Here is a 12,743-nt window from a genome sequence, read left to right on the forward strand (position 1 = left end):
AAGTGTACAATTTTACAATTTCTTGTAAGATAAAATAATAATATAGTCATGTAAATAAGTATTTTCATTGAGTGAACATGCATTTAATGTAGTTTGTACTCATCGAGCAGCATGAAATGATTTTGTATTATCATAAGACTTGAGAGTTTGTTATACATTTTGCTTTATTATTTGTTATTTCTCTTGTATATACTTTTAAAGAATTGGCTAGTCGTATGCAGTAATATAAATTATATCGCTCATACAGGTGTATGTTCAGTATAATTTGATTCAGTATCATAAATGCTATTATTCATGCCAACATAAGGATAATAGTTTTATAAGTGTCTGTAATGATGAAAACTATAAGGGCCTGTTTTATAAATTCTGGATAACGCTATTAGACAGATGACAGTATCCGATGGTAAAAAGATTTTGATTAATGATTCTTTTTTACCATCAAATCTTATATTCCAATCCAATCTTATATATTTATGAGATATTTCTATTTGTATATATTAATCTAAATTTGCAGTTTATTAATTGAGGTGAAGCCTACTGGCTAATTCTACCTTCCACTGTCAGTCTATTTGTATTGTCATCCGTCAAATAGCATTATTCATAACTCGTGAAACGGTCCCTAAATGTCATTTGTAATAACAAAAGATTGAATTCTATACCGTGTACAGAAATTTTATTGTAGATTAGGGTCTTAGTGCCTTTCAATAATTAGGTGTACTTAAAATGCCTGTCCCAGTAGGAGCAAACGTTCCAACCTCACTATAATGATAACTCCAATAATAATAAATATTATATTTAGGAAACATATTAACTTATTTAAAATAATATTTACAATGTCAAAATCTGTGTTTGTTATAGATAATGATTTACGATATGGCCCTTTCTATTTTTACTAGCGATGTTCCTCGTTTGTCATTTTGATGTTTTTTATTTGACAAACAATTATTTCATCTATAACTATGTTTCATAATAAATATAATTTGCCATTTAAGGGTTATTATAATGTGATATTTCACTGTTATCTGTTATAGTGATAAATAATTAAAATATAATAAAATTATGTTGCATTATAAATTAAGTGATATTCTAAGTTTATACATGACATAACTAGTAAGGTGTAGAACATTATATCATAGGCGCGTTGCCCGTATTGTTGCTGTAAATATTATTAATATGTGATTTAAATGATTCTTAATGTTTTACTCAATTTCCATTAATAAACTTTTAAACATAATTATTTTATTTTTGACGTGACAAGTTGACAACGTCTAATAAATCGATGAACGCCGGCTGCATGCACGAAAAAGGTTGACTCATTGTCCCTTTACGCTCATTGTACGCTTGGGCCGCATCTTTCTCTTTTCCACTCGATTGGCCTATGTGTCCGAGGAGATGTTTTGTTATGACGTTGTCACGTTAAACTATCGTCCGTAAATTCAAAAACCCAATTTTTTTAAATAAACAAATGTTTTAGTGTTTTGTTTGGACTTTATGAGTTTACGATTACAGTCTTGTCAAATCAGCTAGACTTTTATTTACATAAAATAGTATTTGATTATTACTATAATAATTATTTATGACCCAATATTTTAGAAGATATCATAAAATGTACTCATAAATAATGTGTTATCGACTATATGTATTCACTTTTTCAGAGTACATATGAATATATATAAATGTATGGATCTGTAAATAGTATATGTAACAATAGGGGGAATGTGAAAATATTCTCACATTACAAAGCTATTATTTTATTACGGTAGAATTTTTAATAATTTTATGTAAATAGCTGAATAATTGGAAACAGATGTGTATAAATACAATAAAGTTCGAATATAATTTGCGTCTTTTATTCATCATACAATTGATCTTTTTTACACAAATGTGTGCGAACTAAAATTTAGTTGTTATTTTACGACGCGGAATTGCGAGATGCTTTAATAAATGTGTTAGGGTAAATACGACATATGAAAATAACAAATTATGGACATAATTTTTAATACATTTAAAGCTTTCTATTACCTTCGTGTTTTAAAATGTAATCTTTGAGTAGTTAATGATTACAACGATATAGTAATCGGCACAGATTATGAGAGCTAACCTTCAACTTAAATGCACAAATTTTTGGTCGGATGGTATGCATTGAGAAACGGGGCCAATGTAAACATACGTCGTAGATATAGTTATCGGCAAAAATATTGAGTGCTGACTCTCCAACTGCGCAGGATCATCTCAGGTTCTCTTGTGACAGAAGTGAGGCCAAGGGGCGACGCGCTTCAGCCTGTAATATTCCACTGCTGGGCATAGGCCTCTTTCATCATGTAGGAGCAACTTGTCCCAAGATATCGTGAGCACCGCAACTGATGCAAAAAAATGTGCTGCTGACATACAGCTGGATTTCCTCTTTGCGGGAATATTTTTGAATGAAAAAATTGTGCGAGTATATGAAAACATGTACCACTTAATGTGATTACCAGTTTCTTTACAAAAAATAATCGTCCTGTCGAAAAAAAAAATAAATAAAAAAAAACCTCCATTCGCCCTTAACAAGTAGGTATACCTATATAGCTATTTTGTATTTAGCCCGCGGTTATCGAACAAGTCGACAATAAATAAGCAAGTTTAAGTAGCATCCCACGCATCTGTCTTCGGACGGAACGAGTGTCTTTCTTTTCCAAAAACTTCAAAGTAGACCGGTAGTAGTAGTAGAGTAACCTAAGTCTGTATTTTTACCGCGTTGATATGTTGTCTTTGTTGTTTTAACGTCGGTGGTTGAAATTTAACATTAGGCAAGGGGGGATGAATAGGTCCAGGCCTGGAATGCAGCACTTCTAAAGCAATATTTTATACCGATTCCTCACTCTCGGGTCAGACTTCTAATCGTCATCTTCGTCTTCTAACTTTTTTTTGAGTAAGATATTCGTGTATTATTATTCTTAACATTTCCACACATTAAAAGTAATTAGAAAAAAAGAAATACTTAAAAAAAAGCCCTATGCCTTATTTCATCGTAGTCAACTGGTATGGTGAGAATATGGTACACCTACGCTAAGGGTACGCGGATATTTGTATTCGTAAGTCCCTGTATCGTGCAGTATACACAAGTAGGTAAATCGGGGGGGGGGGGGGGGGGGTGTATGTCGCCGACATACCTATGTATTTTATTATTTTTATGCATCAGTCGTTATATAGACATCGAATAATGGCCAAAATATATTAACAATAAATACATTTTATGTTAACCTGATCATTGTGTTTGCTCAAAAACAAAAAAAAACGACTTTGATGAAATCGACAAGTAATATAACGTAAGTAGACAAAAAAAAAAAAAAATTAACAAACGCACTAGTCGTCACTACGATTTTCCAGGATTTCCCTCATTTTCTCTGGGATTCCATCATCAGATTCTGGTTTTCTTATCATGGTACCACACTTGGAATATCTCCTTTCCAAAAAAAAATAATTATTAAAATCGGTTCATAAACAATAAAGTTATACCCGAACATACATTAAAAATATATAAAATCAAAATCAAAAACAGCTTTATTCAAATAGGCTCCAAGAGCACTTTCGAATCGTCATTTTACAAATTAAAACTTTAAAAATAAATTATTATATTTGTAGAAGTAAAGCTACCACCGATTCGGAATGTAGATTCTGCCGAGAAGAATAGGCAAGACACTCTGCAGTTACTCTTTTGAAAAATAATATATAAACTATTTAGTACAAAATTAGTAATATGTTGCATAAAATACAGCGTCACTATATACAGTCGAATTGGGTAACCTCCTCCTTTTTTGAAGTCGGTTAAAAATGGTTATATGACAATAATTTGTGAACATTAAATAAATCACGTCGCAATAATTTTTGATATTAGCCAATTATATTAAGAAATTTTACTTTTTTGTGGAACAGATTAATAATATAAGCTTGTTAGGGGAAAATATTTGCGTGATTAATGCAAAGATGATCAATATTTTTCCAAGTTTGCTTTTTCTAAAGTAAACTGCCTACTTGCACAAATTCCGTATCTACGTAATTGTAAGGTGTAAGAACATGGATAAAAATCCAAGTCGTCAATAACCTAATAGGAAGGTCTTCATTTAGATAATATGAAGTAAGCTAAATACGGCATAATTAATCGTCATCCTTATTTAAATTGCTGCATCAATTGTCAGACCTCACAATTAACTTCATTTATATTTGACGCAATAGCAAAAATTTGTGGGTACTTACTACTAACTCATTCAAGAGTAACTTTTACGTATCTAATATATGAAATTCTCGTGTCGCGATGTTTGTAGTTAAACTCCTCCGAAACGGCTTGACCGATTCTCATGAAATTTTGTGTGCATATTGGGTAGGTCTGAGAATCGAACAACATCTATTTTTCATCCCCCTAAATGTTAAGGGTGATCCACCCCTAATTTTTTTTTGAATTTTTAGATAAATTATCTATTTTTCATTTAATTATGATTTGGCGTTGAAAAATACATACAACCCTAACTACCACCTTGGAACTTAAAAAATGGCGGGATAACTATCCAACTGCTGGATCAAGACGGACAGTAGCGTCTTCGGTGCGACAAAGTCGTCAGCCTTGCGGTCACTAACCCGCTTGCCCAGCGTGGTGACTATGGGCAACACACATGAGTTCGCGCTATTTTTGGCTCGAAATTGTCGAGGAACTATGTCCAGCTGTGGACTGCGATAGGCTGAAGTGATGATGATGATGGCGACAATACAAACATATTGGCTTGTTGGTTGGGTGTCTAATAAGAAGAGGAGGAGAGTCAGAAAGCTTTAACAGAGAAACAATTAGAGTAATAGGAAGAAGTATGTAACGAAATAAAGGTACGAGTAAAATAATTTTTATGAAATTTTGTGTACATAACGGGTAGGTCTGCGATCGTTACTCGTATTAGTATTTATTATTGATCATGAAAAAAAAAACTGTTATCTTAGTCAGTTAAATGTCGCTACATCACGTTCAAATGCGTTAAATGACAATCACAAGGCGAGACTCGAGAGCGGCGGGTGGCGCGAGCGCATTATCAGAAAGGCTAAATTCTACCTGAGCCAGTCTGTAGCTGTCAGCCACTGGGGAAACATTCTAACGTTTTCTCCCCAATGAAAGAAATTGTGTGATAACTTACGAGTGTATTAGTGCAGAATACAGACTCACCACCATGGAGCTTCAAGATCACAAGGAAAATGGTAAGAATGTTTGCGGTGAAAGTACATGGCCTCGATTTTGCAAATATTGAGTCGTTAAACCTTGATTGTAAAATGAAATAAGTAAATGCGAGGAACAAAGCATGTTTCAATGTTCTGTTGTTAAGTTAAACATACCTATGGTTAAGTTGTCGTTATTCATGATAGAATTATTTTTTAAATATAGACTTATAATGTCTATGTTTATGTTAAAAATTTGTTGTAAATAGATTTTGTAGATATCTCCTTATCTTTTTTCACTTTTATAAATATTGTTACACAAATAAAACAATCTGTAAATCTCGGTAAAGATCTAAAAAAAAAAAAATATAATAAAAAAATAAGCTTTATATTGTTCTAATTTTTATTTTTAATTAACTTAAACACTAATTATTAATGTTGACTACAATATTTGATGATACAAAAATAATTGATTTTAAAATCCTTATAATAAAATAAGTGCATATTTTTCCAAGTGAAAATAGTGTGTATTTGATATGACCTTATACCTATATTTATTTACTATGAAAACAATTGTGATTGATACAAAAATACCTTAGTAGTTACATTCGAAAGACTGATGAGATTTTAAGTAAATAAAAATAAAATTAATATTTATATCGTCGGCTTATTGCAAGAACTCATTAACTGCAAAAAATCACTAAATACGTTTTTATCTATAGTGGACTTCTTTTGGCACATTCTACAAAAGGCAAAAACTCACTAATTTCTATCTAGTCAATTTTTAGGCGTTACGGCTTTACCATTAAATCCATAACTGCAACTTTGGAAATCAGGCATTTACAAAAAAATCACTAAGCTGTACAAGTTATTTTTATTAAATAGATAATTATTAAAATAACAAGATACATTATAATACAGAACTCATTTTTACCATGTAATTAACTTATCGAAACAAGTGTAGCATAAATAGCTTAGAATTAGGTTCGATAAAGTTCATTAGTTGCATTTAATTACGTTCTGTTATAAATAATTGATTGAAGTGATTAGATTTTCGTTATTTTATTGCAATTTAAGAAATAATTAATTCACATACCGAACAGACTTACAGTAGTCAGAAGTCATTAACTTTTATTTTGAGTTTTTAAAAAATAAATAACTTTGTAGGATTAGGTATTTTTACTTGTTTTTATTAAAATACATATTAGGCTACTCGAAAACATTAATTTTTTAGTCACCTTAATTATCTTTAGGATAATATGGGCCAATCAACATAACTACTAATTAAATCGAACTAAAATACCGTTTATCTCAGAATAATGAATTTGTCACATAATGACTTCTTGCAATAAGCCGACAATATAATCAACATTACTTACAAATGGAAATGATAGGTACTTCATATGTGTAATACTTTAATTATACCTATAACGTTTAAAGAATTGTTTATTGAATTTTTTAAGAGCGAAAGGAATTTTTAGAAAAAAAAGTGAAAAGTAGAAAGAAACTAAGATAATGTGATATAGCTTCTTAATTGCATGCTATTATTTGTGTAGGATAATTATCGTCATGCCATTATTTTAGGTAAGTAATTAATTAATTTTCATTGAAAACATGTACTTAATTGCTTGTGGAATACTTCATATTTCACAGTAATTACATACCTACTTGCTGTTATAAGGAATACGTACATTAAACATTAAAATTTTCAAAACATTTGTCGTCATCGTCATAGGGTTAGAATAGGTAGGGAACGGTCGAAATTAATGCGAGTCTTATGGATGTGTCAGTTCGTTGTTTATTTACTTACGTTCGTTTAGCATTGTAGATATACCTTGTTTGATATTGAAAATATTTCATCGCATTTTAAAATTTTAAAGTACGTTATAAAAAATCCCAAAGTTTAATCATGTTAAAGATATATGCAAGGTTATAAATAGTAAAAGTATAATAAGTAATACTAGCTCGATAGTACCTTCACATGGCACCTACCGGACGCGTAAAAACAAATGAAAGTTCATTCATCAAATGTTTCTCATCACACTATTCCTACCTAAAAGCGTAATGCATTATAACGCGTAATTTTAATTAACTAACTAACTTTAATTATGTGTCGTTAATTTATTGTTCACTTAAATTACAATTATAATTTAAAATAAATAAGCGTGTATACAAAAAAATACATTTTAGTACTTAATTCTTAATTTATGCAAGAGTATGCAAATTGTTTTTTGATTTTGTAGAGAATAAGATTGTAAACAATTTAAGAATACTGTTAAATATATTTAAATAGTAGTTAAATAAATAATCGTGTTTGCTTGCAAACGAAAAAGCCGATTTCAATTTACATCGACAAGTAATAAATACAACGTAGGTACCCAATAAATTGTTTTTTGTTTTTTTGATTTTTCAAAGAGTGCTGAGCCAATTATCACAAAATTTGCATGGAACCATCTCTGTAACAAGACCTAGTTTATGAAAAAAGTATCACCAAAACTCGTACATGATTGTGGAGTAGGTATTCGCGTAACAAACTTACGATAAATAACGAAAAAAAAACGTACAGTCGAATTGAAAACCTGCTCTTTTTTAAGTCTGTTAAAAGGTGCCATTTTAGTTTAATTAGACTATCATTTTTTCAGGAATTGGTTCTCCTAAATCTGAGCCGAAACAGGATCTTATTCAGAGAGTGACAGGATCGTTCGGAAAATATCAATTATACTTATGTCTATTAATATTTCTTACGAAGTTTCCTGTTGCATTTCATCAAATGGCCATTATATTTCTGTCGCCAAAAGTAGAATACACTTGTTTAGATAACAGTAGTAATGACACGGATATTTGCCCATGTTCCTCCCCAGAATATGATAAATCAATTTTCACTAATACGATTATAATGGAATGGGATTTAATATGCGACCGGAAATGGTTGACCAGTTTCACACAAACATTGTTTCAACTGGGAACTCTTTCCGGCAGTGTTATCTTTGGAATGGCTTCTGATAGGTAAGGTAATGTAAATTAATTAATTTTAAATTAAAATTTGTTGTTCTTATTTCTTACAAAAAACCAACTGTATTCTATTTATATTAAACAATGAATATTTCCTTACCGCAAACACCTCTGCTAAAACGGTAAATATATAACGTTACCATTGTTATGATAATATAACGTTTTTGATGTTTTATTGTATCTTCTTTCTATGTCTTTTAGTTATTTAAAAATGTTTATACTATTCTCTTTTTTTAGGTTTGGAAGAAAAAAACCATTGTTAGCAGCAGTTGTCATTCAAGTTTCTATGGGAATTATAGCCGCATACGTTCCAGATTTTTGGACATTTACATTTATTCGATTTTTAGTGGGAATGTCCGTTGGTGGCACGATGGTGACTGGCTTTGTGATTGTTATGGAATTTGTAGGAACAAAATATCGTGATATTATTTCAGCACTTTATCAAGTTCCTTTCAATTTGGGGCACATGCTCCTGCCGGTATTTGGATATTATATTCGAGATTTTCAACAATTTCAATTTGCTATTTCCGTACCGGTGATTATTCTTTTATTGTATTTTTTCATTTTACCCGAAACTGCAAGATGGTTAATAGCCGTTAAAAGGACGGACGAAGCAATAGTAATTTTAGAAAGAGTAGCTAAAGTGTAAGTTGATAGGAATTGAATAAATTGTTACATTCTGTAGCCAATAAAATTGTATATATTTTTTTAATATTTTACAGAAACAATCGCCCTACCGAAAACATCAGACGAGACGTTGAAATGTATCAGGAATCATTGGAAAAGTCTCAACTTAAGAAAGGAAATATATTAGATCTATTTCGTACTCCGAATCTTCGAAAGAACATCGCCGCAATGTCGTTTAACTGGCTGACATGCAGTTACTGTTTTTATGGTGTATCACAGTACGTCGGACAGTTAAGTGGAAATGTTTTCATCAACGTGGCAGCTAGTGCCAGCGTCACTTTACTTGGAACTTTTGCATCTATACCACTAATGAAAATTTTAGGCAGAAAAACAATTTTAATCGTGTTTAACTTCATATGTGCGCTGTGCCTATTAATCTTATCCGTCATTCCTGAAGGTGTAGGATCTGTGATATGCGCTAGTATTGGAGTAGTGGCCAGCTTCATTGTGTTCGTCGTAGTGTACTTATATTGTACAGAATTATTTCCAACAGTAGTAAGGAATGCTGCTATTGGCTTTTCATCAATGATGGCAAGAGTGGGTTCGATGTTAGCACCCTTTGTAATAGAATTAAGAGATGTTGCTATATGGATGCCACCAGTAGCCTTTGCTATATTTCCACTTGTAGCGGCGTGTATAACGTTTGTTCTTCCCGAGACTAAAGGTTGTGAGCTAATGACTACTATAGAAGAAGGAGAACAATTCGGAAAAAAGTCATCATCGGATAAAAAGGGTTAAAACGTAATGATAATAATTAAGTTAGATATTAGATAAATGTAAATATGTATTTTATTATTAAATGTTGTTTTCCTGATCATGTGCAATATATTTAAAGCGCGAATTAATACATACCTACCTACAAATGGATAAGACTTTTTAACATTTTTTGTTTTAACTCATATGAAAAAAAGCCAACACATAAATGAGGTATATTCCATTTAAATTTAAATACATTAATTTTATGATATTCAATTAGGGTTATCACATAATATTTTTAAATGCAGGTGGTAACAGATTTCAAATTCCGAGATGTTTTGTAATTGCATGACTACATAAATTCGTGACGCATTAAATCTACAACTATTCCTTCTAATAAAACCATAACCAGACCAATCTTCTTTGAATTTCCTTTAGCACCCTTTTACGTTAAAAACAAACCGCGTTTTATTACCTCGCTTTTCCAGTTATATCTAATAATGCGCTTTTACTTGACTATTTTTTTGTCGACCTATGTTGTATTATACCGCATAACTTTCACAGAATGTACCGATTTTGACGATTTTTAATTTAATCCAAAGCTGATTATGTTGTCACATTTAACTTTCATCGAGATCTGATAAAAACTTTGTGAGTAATCTTTGATAACGCTTATTTACTTGACTATTTTTTCGCCTTTTTAGATTACTTGTGGATGTAATTGAAGTCGGAAGTTTTTTTCGTTTGCGAGCAAATACAATTGTTAACATTGATATTGCTGCAAAAATCTTGTTCCTACTTTTACTTAGCATGTTAAGTTGTTATCAATAAAGCCAGTAGTAGTCTGTTGAGTATAACAAAATCAAATATACAAATATATTAAATGAAATTCTTATGTCGGGACAGTCGTATAATGCAAGTGATAAAAAAGTAAGATTTTTTATTTGACATTAATACTTTCTAATCTGCTTCTAATCATGATGTGTCCTAAACACAAAGGTTATCTGAAAGAGATCGCTTTATTACAACTTTTTTGTTTTTTTATTGTTGGTGTACAAAAATGTATATTTAATAATAATAATAATAAATTAATTATCATCCTGATTTTCATTTCATTTAATCAATATATAGCTTGTGATATAATATAATTTAACATAAAAATACTTACATGACTCATCTTGTATATACTTTATACTTACTAATATAGACAAAGCCGGGTAGGATTACGCCTCAGTACTGGCTGGGAGGCTGGGGATAAGGTTGTAGGCAGAGAAATCTACGGACAATCCTAGTTGAATCCTCTGGTGATTAAGATTTTCTCCGTTTCGGCTTTCAATATGTTCTCAACAACAGCATCGGCATAATCGAAAAGTCGATGTCTACTAAAAACATCCTTGATCATGTTCTATATGTTGCAGTCAGAACTCTTAACCAGTCAAAAGTACTATTGACTAGCGAAATCAGTCAAAAGTACTTTTGACTGGACAAGTTGGTCAAAAGTGGTTTTGACTGAAAATTATTGGTTATTAGTACTTTTGACTGCAAATTCGCGGTTAAAAATACTTTTGACTGACGCTCTCCGTCAAAAGTAGTTTTAACTGCAAAAAAGCGTCAGTCAAAAGCACTATTAGCTCGTTAGATGTGAATAAAAAGATATTTATTAAATGTGAAATCGTATATTACGAAAAATTTGGCATTACAATCAATACAAAGAAGACACACACTTGTCATTAAAATAGGTAATCAGAAAATTCACTGGTTATAAGAACACAGTATCTATATTACGTTAATCGCTTCTCTTAAATAATTTTTAACTTTAATTAAAATTTTAAAAAATCAAAACATAATTCGAGATTGTATAATGAGAATTTTGTAAATTATATGTTTTACTTATTACACATTATTTATGCATCGTAAGCAACATACGTGTTTTTTAAATAACTTTAGAAGGCTATCAGTCTACAATGACGTATTTTATTTATTCATGCAACTCAAACTATTATGGCACTTTGAATTACACACCAATCTTTTCTTCTTGCATAAATATTTATTGTTTTTACAGCCTGTAGAACATACACATCGTGCAAAACCTTGTCCTGTTCCGATAGCAGCGTTCTTTGCAGCTGTTCGTAATGTAATTGTTACGTTGGGCACCTCATCCTGCCGGATAAATTTTTCTTTGCAGCCATCAAATTCGGATCTGGAAAATAAAATGTTAAAAACGGTTAAAACCTACAGACAAATACTCACACGCACACACACACAAATGCACACACGCGCACACGCACACACGAACACCCAAGCACACACGCGCACACACACTCACACGCTTACACGCGCACACACACACAAATTCATTTATTTTTACAAATTCACTAAGTAAACTCACATTAAATTTGAATTAGTAGGTACGTACCTGCAGTAAAATTTCTCCAAAATCCCACTCTTTGTCCCAATCCTGTATAACTGCTCACAAGTAACTTCTAATACAACTCCAATTAAATTACGAAGCTCTGCCTTTCCTTTGTCTACGTCTGGGATTGGTATGGTGACATTGTCTCCAACTTTCAGTGGTGGATGAGATTGATCGCTTGCTGTTTTCATTCTCTTTGCTTGTTTTACTAAATTCAAATGAGCTTTTTCTCTTGCTTCCAATATCATTGATTCGTTTCTGTTGTGTTCAAATATTTCTTCTTGTTCTTTGTTTTCTCCTTGTTCTTTGATTTCTTCTTGTTCTTTACCTGTTTTTTTTTTGTTTCATTTTTTTCTTGTTTGTCTTGGTTCTCTTCATTATCATCGAAGTTTTGATTCATTTCTGTGATTGCAACTTTCAAGTCTTCTTCATTATGTAATCTGCTTATAATTTCCAAAGGTAGATTAGATGTTGTAAGCCCCACTTTAGGTTCCGTTCCAAACATTGCTTGATACGGAGACTGCTTTATCCCTGAGTAAAATGCTCTGTTCTTCATGAATTGAACAAATTTAAGTCCATTCGACCAGTTAGTGGTTTTATTGTCTTCCATCCAAGATGCTAGCATTTTTTCAATATCTTGATTAGCCCTTTCCACGGAACCTTGACTTTGGCTATGACGTGGTTTCCCAGTTACTAGTTTTAGTTCCGGCCAATATGATGTTAATTCTTTTATAACTGAGTTAACGAACTCAACTAACAT

At 31.4% G+C, this 12,743-nt stretch overlaps 3 protein-coding genes across 3 annotated transcripts; 1 reads left to right on the forward strand and 2 right to left on the reverse strand.

Moving 5' to 3' along the window:
• The first annotated feature begins 7,930 nt into the window (after positions 1-7,930).
• On the forward strand, positions 7,931-9,983 carry LOC123658323 (organic cation transporter protein-like). The gene is made up of 3 exons (XM_045593761.1): positions 7,931-8,181; positions 8,425-8,832; positions 8,910-9,983. The coding sequence occupies exons 1-3, from the start codon at positions 7,946-7,948 to the stop codon at positions 9,610-9,612; spliced, it is 1,347 nt and encodes a 448-aa protein (XP_045449717.1). The 5' UTR covers positions 7,931-7,945; the 3' UTR covers positions 9,613-9,983.
• Positions 9,984-11,544: 1,561 nt separating this feature from the next.
• LOC123658697 lies at positions 11,545-12,231 on the reverse strand. The gene is made up of 2 exons (XM_045594048.1): positions 11,987-12,231; positions 11,545-11,770 (listed from the first exon to the last, which is right to left on the reverse strand). Exons 1-2 carry the CDS (start codon positions 12,229-12,231, stop codon positions 11,545-11,547), a joined length of 471 nt encoding a protein of 156 aa, XP_045450004.1.
• LOC123658698 (KRAB-A domain-containing protein 2-like) lies at positions 12,228-12,743 on the reverse strand. The gene has a single exon (XM_045594049.1). It carries the CDS (start codon positions 12,741-12,743, stop codon positions 12,228-12,230), a length of 516 nt encoding a protein of 171 aa, XP_045450005.1.

The sequence above is a fragment of the Melitaea cinxia genome, chromosome 12 (genome assembly GCF_905220565.1).
Source record: "Melitaea cinxia chromosome 12, ilMelCinx1.1, whole genome shotgun sequence".
NCBI classification, from domain to species: domain Eukaryota; kingdom Metazoa; phylum Arthropoda; class Insecta; order Lepidoptera; family Nymphalidae; genus Melitaea; species Melitaea cinxia.

Coding starts and splice junctions, on each gene's coding strand:
- LOC123658323 (XM_045593761.1), top strand. CDS start 7,946: ATGGCCATTATATTTCTGTCGCCAAAAGTAGAATACACTTGTTTAGAT. Junction 8,182..8,424: donor TTTGGAATGGCTTCTGATAG/GTAAGGTAATGT, acceptor CTCTTTTTTTAG/GTTTGGAAGAAAAAAACCAT. Junction 8,833..8,909: donor TTAGAAAGAGTAGCTAAAGT/GTAAGTTGATAG, acceptor AATATTTTACAG/AAACAATCGCCCTACCGAAA.
- LOC123658697 (XM_045594048.1), bottom strand. CDS start 12,231: ATGATATTGGAAGCAAGAGAAAAAGCTCATTTGAATTTAGTAAAACAA. Junction 11,771..11,986: donor TTGGAGAAATTTTACTGCAG/GTACGTACCTAC, acceptor TTTATTTTCCAG/ATCCGAATTTGATGGCTGCA.
- LOC123658698 (XM_045594049.1), bottom strand. CDS start 12,743: ATGTTAGTTGAGTTCGTTAACTCAGTTATAAAAGAATTAACATCATAT.